Source organism: Pollachius pollachius, assembly GCF_949987615.1.
Source record: "Pollachius pollachius genome assembly, chromosome: 13".
NCBI lineage: Eukaryota > Metazoa > Chordata > Actinopteri > Gadiformes > Gadidae > Pollachius > Pollachius pollachius.
In genome coordinates this window covers 3,667,654-3,688,936 of record NC_136946.1, presented here as the reverse complement: position 1 = coordinate 3,688,936, position 21,283 = coordinate 3,667,654, and the positions used below count along the sequence as shown (strand labels likewise).

Genomic DNA, 21,283 nt, shown 5'->3' with positions numbered 1-21,283 from the left:
TAAGGCTAACTGCTGCTAACTGCTGCTGCTGCTAATACCTGTTGCTAACCACTTGGGGAAGCTAGCCCTATTTAAAGAAACGTCTGAAAGGCGAATCAAGGACGGAGTTAACTGAGCTGCTGGAAAGGACTGTTCATTTCGTGTTGTAGGTCACTTCCCATTTGCCTTCTAGACTTTATTTATAAAAAGGGTCCATGTAAAAATGTCGAACGAGGGAGCCAATTCAAGTGAAAAACGTCTCAATAAAATATGTAAAAAATAAAAGAACATAAATAACAATAAAATAAACTTTTACTGCCTATCTTGCTCAATCCCTCAGCCTGTATCCGTTCTTTTAATGTTCCACTACATGCTCCTCCATGACCGAATCATTAAAGGTCCAAAGAGGCCCTAAGGGGAAGGTTAAAATAAAGTACAGCTACGTTCAATAATATTAAATGATATTAAATATCAAAATAAAGTCTGCCCTCTCGTTTCCTCTCTCCCTCTTTCTCCATCTACCTCTGTCTCACACACACTGGGATGCCATCGAAGGCAGTCATGCATCAGTCTTTCTCCCTTTGAGCGGGCAGAGAGCAGCTGCCAGCCCTATCCCCCCATAGACCCGAGTCCCTCCATGTTGATGCCCCTGTTGGGACCCCTGCCGGCCCAGCAGAGAGCACCTACCTGGGCTGGACGGTAAGGTTACAGGGGGTAGGGCTGGAGGGGTTATACCAGGTTCACAAAACACCTTTTGCACGCTACAATCTACACTCTAGCGCTTTTCAAACAGTGGCTTTTCTAACTCAAAGCGCTCATTTGCACCTCAACTTTCACCCATTCATAAAACCAACGGTGGTCTCAGCCATGCATGTGACAGCCAGCTCGTCGGGAACAGTTAGGGTTAGATGTCTTGCTCAGGAACACTCCTCGGGGATTGAACCAGTAACCTTCCGGTTGTCAGTCAACCCCGCTCTACCTCCTCACCGCCCCCCTGTGTGTGTGTGTGTGTGTGTGTGTGTGTGTGTGTGTGTGTGTGTGTGTGTGTGTGTGTGTGTGTGTGTGTGTGTGTGTGTGTGTGTGTGTGTGTGTGTGTGTGTGTGTGTGTGTGTGTGTGTGTGTGTGCGTGCGTGCGTGCGTGTGTGTGCGTGTCCACATCTCTGCTACCATGGTTACTAAAATAACTACAATACTAGCACGACCCTAACAACACTGCATATGGACACATCCTGCCGAGCCCATAAATATGAAATACTGACGTTCGACTCCAGACACTGACATCACCGTTATTGCCAAGGCTATGCTTGTAAATGTAGGAAATAAATCTGAGCTGATGCAGGCAGTACAGTTGGAATCGTAGGCCCTACTTAGCCTTGCTAGCCTGGCTGTTTGGTCATATTTTTTTGCGTTTGCTGTTCTATAAACCTAGCTCTAATAATGGCATGCACCATGACCTCTTAGAGCTGGGTCTGCTGCCTTTAGGGGAGCATAGATTGTGCAGTGATGAGAAAGTTCACCTCCCTGCCAATAGGTACTGGGTTTGATGCCCCAATGTCCGCAGCCTCACTTGTAGGCAAGAGGAACCATCACCCCTAGCAGCTCTTTAAAGGCGTGTCTCTGTAGGCAATGTTTGTGTCTTTGGGTAAAGGTTTCTGTTGAATGACTAGTCTAAACAGTTTAATAAACAGTTAATTTCATATTCACAACTACGTTTGTAGTGTAGTGTAGTCTAGTCTCTGTAATACGACTACCCTAGCCTAAAGGGTGCATCAAATAGCAACCAGGGTATGTGGTGGGTCTCTGTCTCCTGCATTACAACCAGCTTACATTCACATCTCCAAAACTGTACCTATATGGTTAAATTCTGTTATTTTCTGCTTAACTTCAGCCAGAAATTATATTAAAACTTTTATTGAAAGCAACATGGAACAGATGAGAGTACCTTCAGAAATGTGTTCATTTGTACGACACATCATCTTTACCTTATAATGTTCGCTTGAGTTCACCATGATCCTTTAAGCGGGAAATCGAATCGACGATTGACGTGCGGAATCCGTTAATCCGAAACCATGAATCAACCGAACAACCGCCCTACCGACACCCCACACTCGACCCAGGAACCATAATTCACCCTTCAGACCCCCCGATTGCCTCCTGACAGCCGTACCCCTGCCCTACAACACGAGTTGGGGTCGGAGGTCGCCAACTCCAACAGCAGGGGGATTAGTTTAGCCTTAAATCTCTGTGACAGTTGGTCGCTAGCCCCGGGCGCTACTTTAGCGTGCTTGTCGGCCTGCTTCTCACAGTAAAAGAGGAATGGATGACGGAGAACAGAAGGCTAACGGTGAGACGCAGATCTGGTTTGGAATCTTGGATCAGGACTTCGCCATCCTTATAAGGAACAGGACGTTCTTGCTATGAGTTGTGTAAACAAACAGAGAGTTGGATGTCTTTGACATTCAAAGTACGGCCAAAAGTTATAAGAATTATGATTAGCAGGGGGACATGTCTTGAATTTGTGATTTTTGGGATGTTTTTGGAGTTTTTGGCATGCCATCGCTGAATATTTTGTGGCACATGGGAACACAAAAGATAAACAGCACTAGCTGGTTAGTTGTCGGTTAGCTTGGAGCTATCATACACCTGGCAAGGTCAACTCAATTCACCTGACCGCAAACGACAGCAATCGGATATCGCAATCATGCAATCGCTGATTTTACTTTACACGAGGGAAAAGTAAGGAATGAAAGGCTGAACGCATTGCAGGGGCTTGATTTGGTGGGCGCAATGCTAATGTTCAAACAACTTCATATTAACCAATGCTCCAATGCAATGTTTGTGCTCGTACATGGTGATGAACGAGCAAGGGAGATCCTACCTGAACAAAAAAACTCATTACTAATGGCTTTGTATCACGAGAATTGAATCTCAATTATTCTTCTAACGAATCATGTTGATCGGTACTGAACCACCTAGAGGCTGCTGAAGGAACTACATGCTGGTGTCTACTGAAGACTGCTAGAGGAACTACACGCTGGTCTCTACTGAAGAACGTCAGGGGAACCTAAGACCGTTAGAGGAACCACATATTGGTCAGGCTTGGGCTATTCGAGACATCAGGGCCGCTGTGGGGGTAGCCCCCTTACCTCCGGTGAGCATGAGGGCGCACTTGCACAGGCAGCTGTCGTTGTCCATGTCGGTGGTGCTGAAGTCAGCGCCGTGGATCACCAGGCTGCTCTGACGACCCGCGGTACCACTGTGGCTCTTCAGGGACAACCTGGAGGAGGTGGAGGAGGAGGAGGAGGAGGAGGGAGGGGGAGGAGGAGGAGGGGGAGGGGGAGGAGGGGGGGGAGGAGGAGGAGGTGGAGGGAGGGGAGGAGGAGGAGGAGGGAGGGGAGGGGAAGGGAGGTGGAGGAGGAGGAGGAGGAAGAGGAGGAGGAGGAGGGGGAGGAGGGAGGGGAGGGGAAGGGAGGTGGAGGAGGTGGAGGGAGGGGAGGAGGAGGAGGTGGAGGGGGAGGAGGTGGAGGTGGAGGGAGGGGGGAGAGGAAAAGGAGGAGGAGGGGGAAGAGGTGGAGGGAGAGTGGGAAGAGAAGAGGAGAAACATATGTGAGCAATGTAAGTAGCAGTCTCAAGACAGAGAATGAAGACATAATGTCCTGGAAGGAGCATCTCCAGGGAGGGCAAGAGAGAGAGAGAGAGAGAGAGAGAGAGAGAGAGAGAGAGAGAGAGAGAGAGAGAGAGAGAGAGAGAGAGAGAGAGAGAGAGAGAGAGAGAGAGAGAGAGAGAGAAAGCGAGAGCGAGAGAGAGAGATGGAAACAGAGAGAGAGATAAGAGAGAAAAGCAAGGAGGGAAGAAGAGGCGAGCCTGAAGGGGAATGAGCAGATTGGAGGAAAGAGAGAGAGGGAAAATATGAATGAAGAGACACAGTTTCTCCACACCTGAACCAACAATCATAAAACAGAGGTTGTAAAAGTGTGAGAGAGAGAGAGAGAGAGAGAGAGAGCGAGCGAGAACGGAAGGCAAAAACAAAAGATAGAGAGACAGATAGCGAGCAAATAGATAACATTTGCACAAGTGATTGCACGTGTGTATGTACGTGTGTCTTTGTGTGCATGTGTGTCCGAAGGGGATCCACCTGCTGGACGCACACACACACACACACACACACACACACACACACACACACACACACACACACAGCTATAGGAAGCAGTGGGAGTGGGAGGTAGAAAGCATCACCCAGAGGTGGGACTCAGTGGGACGGAGATGACAGCTGCAGGGTATTAAGCTACCTGTCCTCTAGGACCAGGACAGGTTTATGTCCTTCCACAGCTCCGTGTGTGTCTCTTTCTGCAAGTGCGTGTGTGTGTAAATGTAAGTGTGTGTTTGTGTGTGTATGTGTATGTGTGTTAGTGTGTATGTGTCTTTGTGCGAACCTATGCGCGTGTGCGTGTTAGTCTGTCCATCTGTCTTTGTTAGTGTTTGTGTGTCTGCCTGTATTAGTTTGTGTGTGTGTTTCTGTGCGGTATTTGTCTGTGTGTGTATCCGTGTGTGTTTGCATGTGTGTGTGTGTGTTAGTGTGTGCATGTGTGTGCGTGCGTGTTCTTCCCTTGGGTCTAAATCTACACACTGAAGGTCCCGAGTTATTTATGCTCTGTGTGTCCAGTGCTTCCGTCTCCTCTTCCAGACTCAGTTGTACCCTTCCAGTTTTTTCCCGGTTTTCCAGTACTTTTCGGAATATGGCGTCCTCTTCTCTCTCGGGCTGTTTCTATATGTCTGTGTCTGTGTGTGTTATCTGGGTGGAATCCAGCCGACACACACTCATTTGACTATTGGCTGCTCAAGTGAAAAGTAGTAAAACTAAAAAAAAATGAAATCCTGCCAAAATGTATCGGAAAGATGACAATAAAGAAAAACAACACAGAATCAAACCGATTCCTATCCCAGTATTGCACCCCTAAACTGTCCTCTTGAGTTTATCAAACTCCCATCTCATTTAAAGGCGCCTAGAGAATCCTGGGAAATGGAGTCCTTGTTCCCATGATGTCTGTGCTTTCAGCCTCTCTCCTGTTAATTTACGAGCGCGTCTATGGCCGTGGACACACTAACCATACGACACGCAGGACCCGAACCAATACCAACCAGGCGCCTCCAAGCCGGCCTGCACATGTGGAAGGTCTAAATCACCAGCCCAGACTGAGACTGACTCGGGGGGGTACTGGGCCAGCCCTGGGGGGCTACTGGGCAGACTGTGTGTGTGTGTGTGCGTGTTGCTGGTTCGCTTGCCCCGGAGAGAGATGATGTGTGTCTGTGCTAGCGCCGAGACTGTGAGTCAATGAATACGGTAGCGGTAGCTCGACAGGTACGCAGTTGAGTTGTTTTAGTCTTTTATCCAACGGAAACTGGGCAGGAGAGTGTAGCTGGTAGTAGGCTTTCACGCTATGTCCCTCTCTCCATCTCCCTCTTTCTCTCTCTCTCGCTTTCCTCTGGCTCTCTCTCCTTCTGTTTCACTATATATCCCTCTCCCCTCTGTCTCTCTCTCCCTTCTGTCTCTCTATCTCTCTCCCTCTCTCTCTCTCTCTCTCTCTCTCCCCCTCCCTTCCGCTCCCACGCTCACTCATGCTCTCGTCGTCCCCACGGATGAGGAGCTTGCACGCCCGACAGAACAAAGACCGGTGTGTCCGACCTTGCTGTGTTACTGCTGAGCTCCCCCCTCCTTACACCAGAACAAGGATTCCTCCAGCAGAACCCCTTCCCTCTCTCCCCCTGGACCCGGCCCTCGGCGGGGGGGGGGGGGTCAGCGGACGCCCAGGGTTTGGAGGAGGGGGAGGTACCGATCAAACCGATTTATCTCCAATCTTTCGACGAGAGGGAAGTCGAGTCAGCGTAACGGTGGTCGGTGATGTCAGTGTTATTTGCCACGCGTTACGTACGACGTCGCTCTGTACGATGATAGAGTCTCTATCATCGTACAAAGCAACGTCGTACAGAACGCTTTGGGGAATAATAAAGAGAGGAAGATAGAGTGTCTTAACGTACGGACCGTCGATCACGTCAGCGTGTGAACTTCATCGTAAAGCGCTGTGTGCGTGTCGTCCAACATTTTGTACAACGTCGCTTTCGTACTATGTAGAGTTTCCGATGTGGCGGAAACTCCATGATCGTACTGAGGGGCGGATTCCCTTCAGAGAACGATAAAGAGAGGAAGATAGAGTGTCCAAACGTACAGACCATCGATCACGTCAGTGTGTGAATTTAATCGAAAAGCACCGGTGTGCGTGCCGTACGACGTTATGTCCGACGTTTTTTACGACGATGAATTCGCCCTCTCTGATGACAAACCCCCGGCTGGATTCCTCGGGAGAAAGGGAAAGCGATTTCTGGTGAACTCTGTGCTGTTTGGACAGCTGTGTCAGTGACAGATGTGGACGACCTGAAGGAATGGAACCACAGAGTCGCAGTTGGGAATTTATCCAAGACTATACCAATAGGAGGGCTGCTGAGAAGCAATGATGACTCATGCAGCCAATCAGAGGCCTTAGAAACACAAAGTGTGTGAAAGTGTGCATTACTGAGCGAGGGCGTGAAAGTAGGCCTGTGTGTGTGTGTTTGTGTGTGTGTTTATGGCTATGTGTGCATCTGAGAGTTTGTGTGTGTAAGTATTTATGCTTGTGTTTGTGGATGTGCTTGGGCGTGTGTGTTAATGCCTGCATACGCAGTGCATGTATACGTGTGTGTTTGTGTCTGTGAGTGTCCCTTTGAGTATGTGTGTGTGTATATATGTGTGTGTTTGTGTGTATGTCAATGTGAGTATGTGTATGTGCCAGGGATGGAAATTAACACCCGCCATACGCCATTTGCGGGTGGATTTGTATGGTGGCGGGTGAATTGTGTCACTTAACCCGCCACTGTGTCGGGTAATACTTTCCAGTCAGGTCCGTTCAAATTTGCATATTTAATACATTCGTCATACGGCGCTGCACAGTTCCACAACCATTACTGTCAACATCCGGCCCCCTTCTTCTTCTACGCCTCTTTTGCTGAACTGCGATTGTCAACATCCGGGATAATATACCGGTAACCATAGAGATAATATGCCGGTATCAACATTCGGTATAGTATGCTAGGATAATTATTGATAAAGAAAGAACTACTAGAGAAAGCAATGTTGCGTTTCCTCACCGGAGGAAAGAGAACAGCTGAGGAGAGTGTAGGCCAGGTACAGGTGGCGGATGATAGTACGGCTGTCATCCCCAAAAGAAGCGTTGTTTTAATAAGAGATGGCGAACATCGGACAGTGGGCAACACCGTGACCGGCTGGTGTTTGACGGGACGAGCCAGACAATGTTCTGTGCTCTCTGTAAACATGCTTCGGATGGCCACAGGTCCAATAGTTTTGTGAGTGGGACACAAAACCTAAAATTGGAAGCCGTGAAGGACCACGCATCCTCAAAAAGTCACCTTCACATTTTGAAAATTGCCAAGGGAAAATCAGCGCCCGAAACCACGACAGCGATGAGGACGCTCGTCAGCCTCAAAACAGCCCAGCTTGATAGAATTTCGAAATTAGCTCTACTATTTCGAAATGCACACGCAATTTCCAAAAAGGGAAGGCCATTTCAAGACTTCGAATGGCACTGCACGTAAGTTATTTTTTTATTTTCTATTAGGCCTAATGCAATAATTTGTTGCTGTCGAAAAACTATCATGTTGGGTAACCTTAGAGCTCTGCTCACTTGTTTGGCAAACAGCTGCTTTCTGTCAGTGTGATCAAAACAGATGTCAAGTGTGTGTGCTGAGGTAGGGCTGTCCCGAATACCATTTTACAGGCTTAGAATACTCGTTGGATATTCCAAGCGAGTATTCCAATACTCGTTCAAAAACAACATTAATAATTGAACAGTAAAAAAGCCATCGTAGCCCTTACAGGAGCTTATCAATCCCGTAACGTGCATATAAATCCATACAAAGACCCAATTTTTAGTCGTTTGTGTCCATATTAAATCCATCATTGAACAGGTATTCCTTTGACAAAAGCCAGTCAGTGAATGCGCAATAGCAGGGCTGCATAGCGAACGTACACAAACAGATACGCTAACGAGTTCCTATATATATATATATATATATACACATATATAATTTAATATATTCTGACGTTTTTCAATGTGTCTTGCACTTATTAAGTCATTGTTTCTTGTTCTTGTTTCTTCATCGCCTGTTTTCAAATGTTTAATTTTAAATGCATATGCGGTAAGAGTGTAACATTTTCAACTCAGTTCCTTGGTAGTGCCTACTTACAGTCAAAATAGCTTCTGATGGAAAAAATGATGTGTATGAAAAACACTTTTCTTATCTATTGTTACTATTATATTGTTTAAAATGTCTGCATATATTTAAAAAATATATAGCATATAAAAAGTGGCTGGTAAAAAAGATGAGTGGCTGGTGGGCAAGAAAGTTAATTTCCATCTCTGGTGTGTGCGTATCTGTGTGTGTATATCTGAATTTTTGTATTTGTGTGTCTGTGTGTATATGTGTGTGTGCGCGCGCGCGCGCGCGCGCGCGTGTGTGTGTGCGTGTGTGTGTGTATGCACATGTGGGGTGTGTTTGTTTGTGTGTGTGTGCATGTGTGAATTTGCGTGTGTGCGTGTGAACATACGTGTGTACAGATATATGTGCGTGTCTTTGTGTGTGTGTATGCGATACAGCCCGTGCGTGTCTGTCGATCCCCATACCACTTAACCCCGTGATGGATGCTGGGTCTTACGCCGTGTCAGACCCCAGACGTCTGGCCCCGATACTACACTGACCAGCCCACACTCGTCGCGTCCCACCCCACCCTGCTAACCGGCACCACGGCAGGCCATACATCAAGCCACGGGATTCAAACCACGCACCGCGCAGGCAGGAAGTGGCCGGCAGCCAGCCTGATGAAAAGCAGACAGGGTGTTTCTTCATGTTGTGGTTCCCGAGTTGTGAAACTCTATTTTCGACGTTGTTTCCCAGCGATGAGGGTCCGACCTCCAACGTGGGGGGGGGGGGGATTTACAGGAACCCTTCCGATTATCTGCGTCTGTATCGTCAGCTGCACCGTGTGTTATCACGCCAACAAGATTTAACCTCAGACAATAACCGTCTCAATTCCCCCTCTCGAGTCTGAGGGAGTTCATCAGTCTGGGGGAATGCAGATTCACGTTTTTGCCAAAGCACAAAAACAGTAGAAAAAGAAACAAAAGATGAGATACTTATTTTAGGATTAGCCGAGAGCCTCTTTCCTGTTTAAAGATTCTCTTTAAGTGATTGCTTTTTAATTGAGATGTGTTTGGAAGGTGCGGTGGACATGATAATAATCTGATCCAGGATCAGATTATCTGATCCGTGTGATGGTCCAGAGTCCGGCTCACTGAGATCAAGGAAGAGGTGTGCTGGTTGTCATGGTTTCAGCCAAGCAGATAGTATGCAGGAATGAGCCCATCTGGGAAACCTGGGAAAGTAAACCCAGACCCTCTCATCTTCTCACTCTGTGTACTTTGAGTCATTCGCTTTCCCAGCCGACCAAGAGGATCAACACTGGAACATTAAAAGCAGCCATTTCCGTAAAAGTATGACAGAATAAAATAAGCATGTCCGGTAAGTGACTGCTTACTGGGATTAATGCTAGGGTTTAGGAATAACTTCAACAAGCGTGAGACTCTTCCTAGGAGCAGTACTAAGCTGTGCATACACAGGTAAACAGGTACACAGGTGCACAGGTACACAGGTGTGCAGGTGGACAGGTACACATCTGCACAGGTAGACCGGTGCACAGGTGTGGAGGTACAAAGGTGTACAGGTAAACGGATACACAAGTGTGCAGGCACACAGGTACCCAGGAGTGCAGGTAGACAGATGTGGAGGAACACAGGTATGCAGGTAGACTGGTTTGGAGGTACACAGGTGTGGAGATACATAAGTGGACAGGTAGACAGGAAAACAGATAGACAGGGGTACAGGTAGACAGCTACACAGGTACAAAGTTGCACAGTTACAAAGGTGTGCATGTTGACACATATATCACGGTAAAGGATTTGCAAAGATGTAAAGAAGGATCTAATAAAAGACAGAAAAATAAGATGTGCAAGATGCACTCCTAGTGAGGAAAGGAGACGGACGGAGTGCGGAACGAAATGAGAGAGAACCGGCTGCCAAAGCACGTCGCGTTTCAAAGCCTTCTAAGCGTGACATCTCTGGAGCTCAGTGAAAGGCTTCAGACCTCTAACGCGCGGTGAACCGTGAACATTAAGGCCTCTCACACAAAACAAGGTCTCAAAAGAGCTCTGCTTGCTAGAAAGCAGAAAGGTGGATAAGAGAAGCGTCTCCTTTCATAGCGGACAGGACCTGCCTCTGAAGCCTTACAGGAATCCACGGCTCAGGCCAACTGGTCTCCAACCGAAACAACAGCGGCCGAGATTACCCAGACCTCATTAATAACCATCCATTGATTGGTCAAAAGGGGGAGGGAGAGTTCATTGACAAACCGACAACTCTACTGGGGGACGGTGATTGTTGTTGTTGGTGTTCCGTTTCCACGCCAACCAGCGCAAAGCGCGCGCACACGCCTCGGCGCAGCGGCGGATTCAGCAACCGTAGCCGCGGTAACGCAAGGGATAGTGTTTCTGGGACTAATGAACGCCAGCCCTCGGGACATTACGCCATGCTTATATTATGGGATGGGGCCCAAAACCTTCCGAGCCCCCGCCCCCGAAGGGGTCAGGTGAGGTAGGCCGGTTTTTGCGGGGTGTTATATTGTGTTTTCGTTTCAAACGACTCAATCCCGCTGGGATTCGGTGGGCTTACATCTTTTAAAATGTGTTTATCCCGCTCTATTAGTTTGCATTATGTCAAGCCTCCCCTGACCTCAGCCGCTGATTAGCAGACCGCTCCGCGGCCGGACGTTGGAACGTGCTCAGTCACGCAACCCACTTTCCAAATCTTTGGACGCAAACGCGGAGTTTAACGTTTTTATACGACTCAAATGTACAGTTTTTGAGTCGTATAAAACAACCAAGTAAAAAAGAGCTTGTGTCTTATCACATCACACTAAGTAGTATAAGATTTCCAACATTAAAATACCAGTCCAAACGTTTATTCCAAAGACGTCTTACGTAACCGTTTATTCAAGTGGATTTTGGCTGCAAGTTTTCCGTGTGTTTTTGTACAAAGCTTATGTCGGCTCATGCACTCTCTGTACTGATGTGTGTGTGTTAATATCACAGTGGTATGTTTGTTCTTGTGTCCACTATGTGTGTCCTTTCATTGTGCGATTTGAGTGCGTTATTTATTTTGTACAGGCACCATAGGAACAAATTCCTACATTTGTCCAACCACAGTCCTGAAGCAACCGACATCTGTGATCAGTCTGAGCTCCAGGTCGACCCATGAGATATGAGAGGTCTTTAAAGAATCGAACATCACACTAATATGACACAGATAATGGATATAGTTTTCATTTTCCAGCAACAAACCCCGAAGCCCTACAGGTGTATCTGATTAAAGCTGATTTTGTTGTGTGCTGGGGGGTTTAGAATCTAGTCAGCAAAGGCTCTTGAATTCTGAGAAGCTGTTGAAATCTTTAATATTATTTTCCCGGCTCGCACGATTTTGCTAAGCCCTCCTTATTTTTGCTTTCATCTACCAGAACTGTCCAGAACTGTCCGGAACCATCCAGAACCGGTCGGAACCAGTTGGGTCCATCCAGAACTGGTCCGAACCACCCAGAACTAGTCAGAAGCGATCAGAACTGCCCATAGCTTTCCTTAGCCTTCCAGAACCGTCCACTACCGGTCAGAACCGGACAAGCAGAAGGGTGGGCTCCGACAAGCAATTTGGGACACCTGAAAGCCATTGAAGCTCTATGGTCTGACTGGCCAATCACAGAGGTTAATCACCGGACCCAATGGGGCGCTTCCTAAAGCTGGGGGGAGGGGGGGGGGGGGGGGGGGGGGGGGGGGGAGGTGGTTGAAAGGCACTGAGGTGTTTGATTGGCTAGGGCCCCGTTGGGTTCTGTTCCTTAGCCCCCGGGTGTCTTATAGCTCCATAGAGAACTTTACAACTGAAGAGGCACTAAGTTACACCGCTGTAACTTAAATGTATAGTTTTCTTGCATAAAGGACCAAATAAAAAAGTGTCTTATCGGCTCGAACTAAGTAGTGTATGATGTCCCACATTGAGTGATATTCAAAACTACGATTTGGAACGAGCCCCATAGAGAACTTTACAGCTAAAGACGCAAGTCTAACTGTATACAAACCAAGAATCATGTTAAACATTTAGAACGTAAATCCCTCCATCTCCTTTTCCTTTGCAACAGACCAACCTCTACATCAGTCGGGGTCCCCTGGGCATATTGTCTGGAAAGTTTATCTTAGAAATGTATTATTTTAATGCATTTCTATGTTTTTCCTTTTATGTATCATTATTTCGACACAATTTATTACTCAAAAGGCTAATAAAAAGTTATCATCAGACACACTACATAAACATAGATATTACATATGATGTATTCTAGTTATTAGTATCACTATATTAGGGGAGCTACATCATAACATTCCTACGAGTTAATCTATCCCTTCCATCTCTGCTCCGACCCCCTCCTGTGCGCCCGGCATGAGCGTCCATGTTAGGAGGATCTGGAACAGTCCCCTTGGAGATCAGCCCGTAACCGCACGCAAACCCTTTAATATCCCGGGCTTAGGGCGGCCCTCAGCTACCAAGGGCCGCTCCAACCTAAACACGACGGGGGGGTCAAGCACACATACTCTACATACTCCTCGCCGAGTGCTCTGGCTCGGACACGTTCATCCCCGATTTCCCTCATGCTAAGCCTTGACTTGTTTCAGTGCTAATGTTCGCTAACGTCCTCCCCACCTCCTCTCCCCTCCTCTCCTCTCTCCTCCTCTGCCCTCCCATCCCCTCCTCTCCTCTCCTCTCTCCTCCCCTCTTCTCCTATTCCCTCCTGTCCTCTCCTCTCCTCCCTCTCCTCTCTTCCCCTCCTCTCCTTTCCCCATCTCCTCTCCTCTCCCCATCTCCTCTCTCCTCCTCTCCTCTCCCCTCTCCTCCCCTCCCTTCCTCCCCTCCCCTCCTCTCCTCCCCAGCTCCTCTCCTCAACCCTCTCCCCCCCTCCTCCCTCCATCTCCTCTCTCTCTCCTCTCCTCCTCTCCTCTCCTCCTCTCTCCCATTAGTCTTTTAGCGCAGCGTTCTCTCATTTTTCTGGCATGTTCTGTGGTTGGAAACCACTTTGCTGGGACATGCTATGCTAGCATGATGTATGCACACCGCTGACACTCCCCCGACCGTGCGGTTCACCCTGACCTCTGACCTTCCCTGGCAGTTTTATGATGTATGCAACGTTTCAGGAGTGCTGCTTTGAGGAAAACGTAATTGTTAATAATAATTTGTTGACGGTGTGTGTGTGTGTGTCATACCCAGTTTCATAACGGTGAAACTGGGTATGACGTTGTTTGATGTACAAAGTCACCACGGTAACCGTTTCTGAGTCGTGTGGTGTCGGACGTCATGCTCAAGGGTGCCTACCGACGAGCCGCACACACCCGGGTTTGAACCCACAACCTTTCCAGTGAGAGCTGAATGCTTCAGTCACTAGAGCTGGTAAAATACGTGCACACACACACACCGGCATTAACATACAATCATGCAGGCACACGTACACGCAAGTTTGGTTATGTACAGTACGGTCATATTTTCCCGTCATCTTATACACTCGAAACTCTCTCTCTCTCTCTCTCTCTCTCTCTCTCTCTCTCTCTCTCTCTGTGTTTGTTATTCCTGTGATGAGGAGGACAGCACCAGTGCAGCACAGCCAGAACCTTTTAAAAAGTACTAAAGGACTACAGCAATATTTACTTGGCGCGGCAATTACAATGAAAGTCATTGCGGTGGGCCGGACCCCGGCCACCCCCATTACTGCAGATTACTCACACATCTGGTGCGATAGAGAGAGCGAGAGAGGAACACAGCGGCCTGGGTCACTTACTGCTCGTTATGCACGATGTGGAATACAAGGATCGGTTCTGCGTTTAGCGTTTCTCAATTCCGGTTGGATATCGTGGCACTGAGGAAGAAATGTGGAAAGATGCTTTCTCTCTGTAGTTTTTCTTTTGAACTACAGACAGACAGACACACTGACAGACGGACAGAATGACAGACAGCCACACAGACAGGCTAACAGGCAGACAGACAGACAGACAGACAGACAGACAGACAGACAGACAGACAGACAGACAGACAGACAGACAGACAGACAGAGAGAGAGGCAGGCAGACTGACAGACAGACAGACAGATAGGGCGGACAGGCAGACAGGTCGTACAAAGTCAATATGAACGACCACGTCAGATTGTGTTAATGGTCAGCTAAACCCACTTGACTACATCCACAGAGCGACATTCATGTTATCTCCATCAGATGACGTGACTCACAGCTACAAACAGCATGTGGGCTCACCGTAACCCTACTGTTGTCTTTCGATAAGAAGACAAGAGAAAATAGCCCTTTAGCCAACGTTGACAGGAAACGCATCATAAACCTCTGAGCTAACTGAAAACTGATGCCAGCTCACACTTCCTGGATGACAGCTTCCTGTTTCCTGTCTATGTCTCGGTCACTGGTTCACGACCAGGACAACATGAATGAATGATGGCTGAATAATAGATGGATAGTTATGGGGAATGAATGAACAACCATTAATGAAGCAGAACAAAATAAAGCAATCGATAAACAAAATATGTGAATGTAAGGAAACAAAATATGTAAATAAATAAATGTAAACGCAAATATGTGTTCAATTTAACTTCAATCGGTTAAGAGTCTTATGCCCTCAGCGATTATCTATTATCTGACTAGTTGTGTACTGAGATCTATTGTGGGAAAGGGTTAGGGCTAAGGTGTTGATAGGGTTAGAGTTAGGGGCTTATAGTTAAGGGTTAGTTGTTTGTTCAGAGTCTGGAATTGTGTTTGGGGGCGGGCTACTGAGAGAACTGGGGTGAGAGCGGGGGTGGTTTTAGATTTAGAGCGAGTATGCCAGAAAAAACTTGTTTTGGAAAGTGTGAAGTCAGTTGGAATGTAGTATTTATAGTGTTGTATTGGATCAAAGGGAAAGGAGAGAAATATCATGGCAGAGGTTTCACAAAGTCCTCATAAACTCTTCAGACGGTTCGAATCTGCAGCTACCTTAAAATAAACCGCTAATTTATGTCACACTTTATTGCAGTCAGCTCTCCGAGGAAGGAAGAGGGTATTAAAAAAGAACTGTTAATCCAACGATAAAATCACGTGAAATACACGAGTATAAGATTATACAGTATAAACTGTAAGTACACAGTACTTTTTGACATCCAACATCGTTCAAAACTGTCAAAACGTGCTGGTATGCTAACATTTAAATGACCCAGCGTTTCCATAGCAGCCAACGCAAAACACATCTGCACAGTTAGCTCGACGCTCGCGCGGCTAATGGCGGCTCTCTCCGCAACCAATCAGTCTCGACAGCCCTGACCGCACACTGCGTTACAAACGGCTTTATGAATAAAGTTTGAGCGAACGTGTTAACCTAGCCAAAACGGTACGCCAGACCAAATCACAACTGACGTTTTAACATTATTAATAAAATAAATATGTGTACACTAAAACGTGCCATCCTACAGAAATGGATCTACTAAGTTATTGATGTTGGTGTGAAACACCTTCCGATGACGGGTGGTTTGGGTGTTCATGTAATAAACACGGGTAATTAGATCACACATGGTTGGGTTTATAATAGATTAGCATGCTCAGTCTCCATTCTCTCTTGCTCTGTCCTGTAATATGTGTGTGTGTGTGTGTGTGTGTGTGTGTGTGTGTGTGTGTGTGTGTGTGTGTGTGTGTGTGTGTGTGTGTGTGTGTGTGTGTGTGTGTGTGTGTGTGTGTGTGTGTGTGTGTGGGTTAGCGCTTAGCTCAGCAGCTGCGATGTCTAGGGACTGTTTAGTTTATGATTTATAGCGCGGCTTTGCACCACATGACTGCTGGTCCTAAACGTTGTCCAGTGCGCAGGCTTGTGTGTACGTGTTTGCGGCTGTGCTTGCCTTTGTTTTGGTTGTGCGTGCATTGGTACGTGGTTTGTGTGTGTGTGTGCGTGTGCGTGTGTGCGTGCGTGCGTGCGTGAGAGAGAGGGAGGGTGAGCGAGAGAGATAGAAAGAGAGAGTGGAGACAGAGAAATGCATGGAAAGGCAGACAGAAATACTTATAGACTTTGATTAGCAACAGTTTATGGGATAGACAGCAGCGAGTGAGAGAGAGAGAGAGAGAGAGAGAGAGGCCGAGACATAGAGAAAGAGAGAGAGAGAGACCGAGATCGAGAAAGAGAGAGAGAGAAAGAGAGAGAGACCGAGACCAAGAAAGAGAGAGAGAGAGAGAGAGAGAGACCGAGACATAGAGAGAGAGAGACCGAGAGAGAGAGAGAGACCGAGACATAGAGAGACATAGAGAGAGAGAGAGAGAGAGAGAGAGAGAGAGAGAGAGAGAGAGAGACCGAGAGAGAGAGAGTGTTTTGCGGGGCCTTTCATCACTTCAGCCTCCTCTAAATGTTTGTTCTTCTCTGCATGCTGCCGAGTGTCTTCCAGTAAACCGCTTCCCACTTGGGCACCTCTTCAGACAGAAACCAAAACCTCAAAATTCACTTTCCCTCCAGCCCCCCCAACAATTAATTCTCTCCAGCAACCCCAAAAATCAGTGTCCCCGTCCGTCAGCCGGTGGACGGCGTTGGAGACGTCGACGGTTACGAGACGCGAGGTGCCAGAGACAGAAACAACTCATCAGTACACGTCCCAGCATCCGGGCCCCCAGGTCGGGCCCCCGGTTCGCGGTGCGTCTCCGAGAGCCAAATCGTGGGCGATTCCTGCCATGCCTTGTCAAGTATTTATCCGAGGACAAATCTATTTATAGAGATCGCCGCACCGATCTGCCTCGTAAACAACCGCCTCTGGAGAGGCCGGCGAGAGGCCTTGAAGGAGGGCCAGGATTTCTCTTCTGCTCCGAGTGGGGGAAGGGGGCCCCAAGGGGCCGAAGACTGGCTTCGGAGCCAGTAGCGAGCGAGGCATAACCAGGCCCCGAAGGATGAAGGGAGGAGGGAGGGAGGGAGGGAGGGAGGGGGGGAGGGGGGGAGGGAGGAGGTAGGGGGGAGGGGGAGGGATGGAGGGAGGAGAATGGGATGGAAAGAAGAACGCTGAGAAATCAGTTGGAATAGGAAGTGAGTCGAAATGTGAGATGCTGTTTGTCGTTTCCGGGAAAGTGGTGAAATATCTCAAAGATGAAAAAGGATCTGCGCTAAAAAATACTACTGTTGATCCGACTGATGATTATTTTGTATTGTTTTTATATTTATTATAGTTATTATTATTTCTTCATTAAGTAATACTTCAAAGAGTGAGGTTTTTATTATGCTCTGAAATTATAAAGAAATGTGCATTGACAGTAATGCACTTTACTGTTACATTTTAAACTTTGATTGGATGATGGTCAAATAATGGTCAAAACATGTCGAAATTTGGACCAACCTCAGATCTTTATCCCAGCCCTAGAGAAAATAGTCTGGTAAACTGAAAAGATATGAACTCTCAACTTCAGCTATTCCTGGTGATATGTGTCCTTCACAACCGAGCCAGATACCCAGAGAAAGAAATGTGATAAATAAACCAAAGCTATTCTGAGGTCTGCAGCTACAACAAACCACTTGATCTCTGATAGAGTTCGACAAACAGATAGAATAGCGATTTGCTAGCTAGAGCCATGACGTTCACTTAGATAGCAGACCAATAAAAACCTCTCTGCCTTGAACCGAACACCGAAGCCTTTGAAACAAAATCAAAGCGAAAAAACTAGAAAGTTATCCCATAGTGGAACTCATCACCCAACCTGAGGCAATTCCTTCAAATTGTTCCCGACATTTGGCCCCCAGGAGCCGAACGATCATGAGGAAACACCTGACACGACCGCGTTTTCCCAGAAAGCACTTTTAAAAGGATCAGAGGTTGGATAACAGACTCAGTCTCCGATATAAAGCAAAGCCCTCCCACAGATTCTTTTAATGGAGGCAAACTCTAAAACAAACAAGTCTTTCAAAGTACTAGTAAGTCACTAAGGAGAGCTCTTATCAGTTTGGTCCAGGAGTAGGAGCTGACACGGTGTAAACCGAGAGAGTCTGCGCTACTAGATCGTTCCAGAATTCCTAGTCGGTTTTCCACAGTTTTCTGCCAGAGGTTCAAACTGTTCAAACCCCTACCCCCCGCTTACTCAGAGTAGACCATAGTGGGACAGCGGCCCGAACACAAGTCGTTGGAACGTTCTGTGGTGAGGACGCAGTGATAAGATCCACGTCTATCATTAAGGTTTCAGAACCAGAGAATGCCAATCCTCACCAATCAGTCAACTGTCGAAGTCGGTATCGTCCTGATACCCCTTAAGGCTGTGGATAGTGAATACCAAAACAGTAAAGGCTTTTAAGAGTTTTAAGCTTTTTTTGGTAGTTTTGTATTATAATATCAGGCTATTTTTGTTTTTCTCCCCAAGTTGGTGTACAGGTTGTTAAAATGCTACCCAGTGACACATGTAGTTGTGCTAATGCTACGTTGGGAGCTGTAGGTCTGCTACAGGTTGCGCTAGGCTACGGTAGATCTACCTGTAGTTGTGCTACAGGTTGTGCTGATGCTACGGTAACTCTACCTGTAGTTGTGTTGCATGCTAAGCTACGGTAGGTCCACCTGTAGTTCTTCTATAGGTTGCGCTAAGCTACGGTAGGTCTTCCTGTAGTTGTGTTGCATGCTAAGCTACGGTAGGTCCACCTGTAGTTCTGCTACAGGTTGGGCTGATGTGGATACCTGTAGTTATGTGAATAGGGTAGTTGGGCGGGGCTACCAGTAGTTCCGATGCAGGTCTTGCTAATTCTACATGTGGTACCTAGCTGTGTGAATGCTTCGGCGGAAGATGTACCTGTAGTGCTACTATCAGTTGCACTAGGCTACATGGTGGATAGCTGTAGCTGTTTGAATGCTATGGCGGCGGGTGTACCTGTAGTTCTGTTTCTCGCTGCCCACCAGGAAGCGGTCGTACAGGGAGAAGGCCTGGTGTCCGTTCCAGTCGGTCAGCTCCACGCGCAGGACGTTAGGCCGCTGGCTGCTCATCAGGTACATAAACTCGTTCCCCAGCCAGTGCTCCCCAGCCGTGTTCCCGAAGCCCTGCGGACACGAGGAACCAGACATTCTCATTTAGCAGGCGCTTTTGTCCGAAGCGACTAGCAACCCTTCACGCACACATTCACACAACAACGGCGGAGTCGACCATATAGGGCGACAGCCAGCTCGTCGGGGAAAAGTCAGGGTGAGGTGTCTCGCTCAGGGACACCTCGACACTCAGCTAGGAGGAGCCGGGGATTGAACCAGCAACCTTCCGGTTACGAGTCAATCATCTCTACCTCCCGATCACCGGACCTTATCAGTGATGCAGAACTCTGTGCAGCAACACATTGTTCAGCTTCCACGTGGGCGTTCTCTGAGAGAATGCACTTGTGTTTGAGGCGCTTTGGATGAAATGGAAGAAGATGTAAGTGGAAGACTAAATGGAAATGGATAATTCACACAGGGACATTATCCGTCGGAAAATAGGGTCAACTCTGTACAATTTTATTGGTTTGTTGTTCTTAAACTGAATTTAAGTGCAATGTTAAAATGCCATATAGAAACGCTACAGTAGAAATAAATGTACTTTTAATGTAAAACAGACTGAAAGAGGAAGAGAATGTTTTTTTCTAACCAAACTATTTAAAAATAAAGAAATGCGTCAATGATATAAACGTCCTTTCCAATAAAATAATCTAAAGCGTAGGAGACAGCCAGGTTTCGAATAACTGGCTCTCAAATACCAGCAAGACTCCTTATATAAATCAGTTTATATCAGAATGGACAAAACAACCTTCTAAATCTCCGTCCCTGTTCATGGAAAGATTAAATCTGTGTCCCTCTGGGGCAGCTGAATAGATATCGATGTTTTTTGGAAAGCTCAGAATCATCGTCATGTGTTTCTAAGCATCAAGATAAAGAACGGTTTACCGAGACCTGATATACATTGTAGGAAAGGAGAGAGAAAACCCTTTTTGCAATGTTTCCTTTCGACATAGATTCAACTTTACAGTGTTTTTCTAGTATATTCTTGAAACACGACCAAACTTCGCCGGGTGAATTTCAGTTGAGCGCAATTATCCGATGTAAGTAAAAAAATAGCATGAAATGAATAACGCTAATAATATCGAGACAGATTACAGCGCTGGCGTAGTCGGACGGCAGTTGGCTCGGCGTTCTCTGACTGTACCTGCTGGAAAAAACAAAATGGAGGTGGAAAGTGGTACCAGCTGAAGTCAGTGGCCCTGTTTCCATCTCCTCTCCTAGTGGAACCACACATGGGGAAGACATCAGTACGTTGGCCTCACATCCAGAGGACAGACGAGGACAATTCACACAACACACGACGCCTGCCCGCCATCACATCACACCCGGTGCTGAGTTTCTGTTTTTGTCGGAGTGGCGTCTTGCCTCGTGCTGCCTGTGATCTATGCCTGCACGCAGGCATAGATCACAGACAGTGAGACGCAAGGGTTTTTATCGAGTCGGCGTCTTGCCTTGCGATTTGCGTGTGTCTGTTTGTATGTGTCTGTGCGTGTGTGTGTGTGTGTGTGTGCATGCGTGTGTGTGAGTGTATGTGTGTGTACATGCATGCGTTTGTGGGTCTGTGTTTGCGTTTGTGTGTGTGTGTTGGGTTTGAGTGCATAAGTGAGTAAGATTGAGGTATGAATAGGGGATTGTGGGTAGGTGTCAGTGCTGGTTTATCGCGTAAAATGTAAATATATAGATCATGGTGCAAGGAACACAATAGGAGAGTGTACTACCAGTGTTTTCTTCACACTACAAGGTGTGAGAAGGACAACAGAAGCAGCAGTGTGACAAGTGAGCATGCCGGCCAAAAGCTTTTATTCCCCGAGGCTCAGTGATGATAGAGTTGAATGTGTTTAACCACGGACTGTTGCTGTGTCAGTGGTTTCTAGAGGAATGGGAAACAGGAAAGCTGGAATGAGGAGAGAGAGAGAGAGAGAGAGAGAGAGAGAGAGAGAGCAGAAATTACTCTGAAGTCTGTGCATCTTGCCTCTCTCTCATTGTTTCTCGCCATCCCTTACAACTCCCATCCAACTCTATCATTCTCCATCTACATCTCTCACCTCCTCTCTG

The 21,283-nt window shown here is 47.2% G+C and overlaps 2 protein-coding genes across 2 annotated transcripts in view; both read right to left on the bottom strand.

Annotated features, from left to right (window-relative positions):
• Window positions 1-21,283, bottom strand: part of LOC307085091 (exostosin-1b-like) — a gene marked incomplete at its 5' end in the record, with an annotated part of 412,390 nt that overhangs the window by 221,617 nt on the left and 169,490 nt on the right. The window lies entirely within an intron of this gene.
• angpt1 (angiopoietin 1) overlaps window positions 1-21,283 on the bottom strand; it is a gene marked incomplete at its 5' end in the record, with an annotated part of 67,517 nt that overhangs the window by 3,052 nt on the left and 43,182 nt on the right. The window contains 2 exons of the mRNA XM_079749768.1: window positions 3,126-3,256; window positions 19,077-19,243. Of these exons, the coding sequence (XP_079605894.1) occupies window positions 3,126-3,256; window positions 19,077-19,243 (298 nt within the window). The remainder of the gene's footprint in view (window positions 1-3,125; window positions 3,257-19,076; window positions 19,244-21,283) is intronic.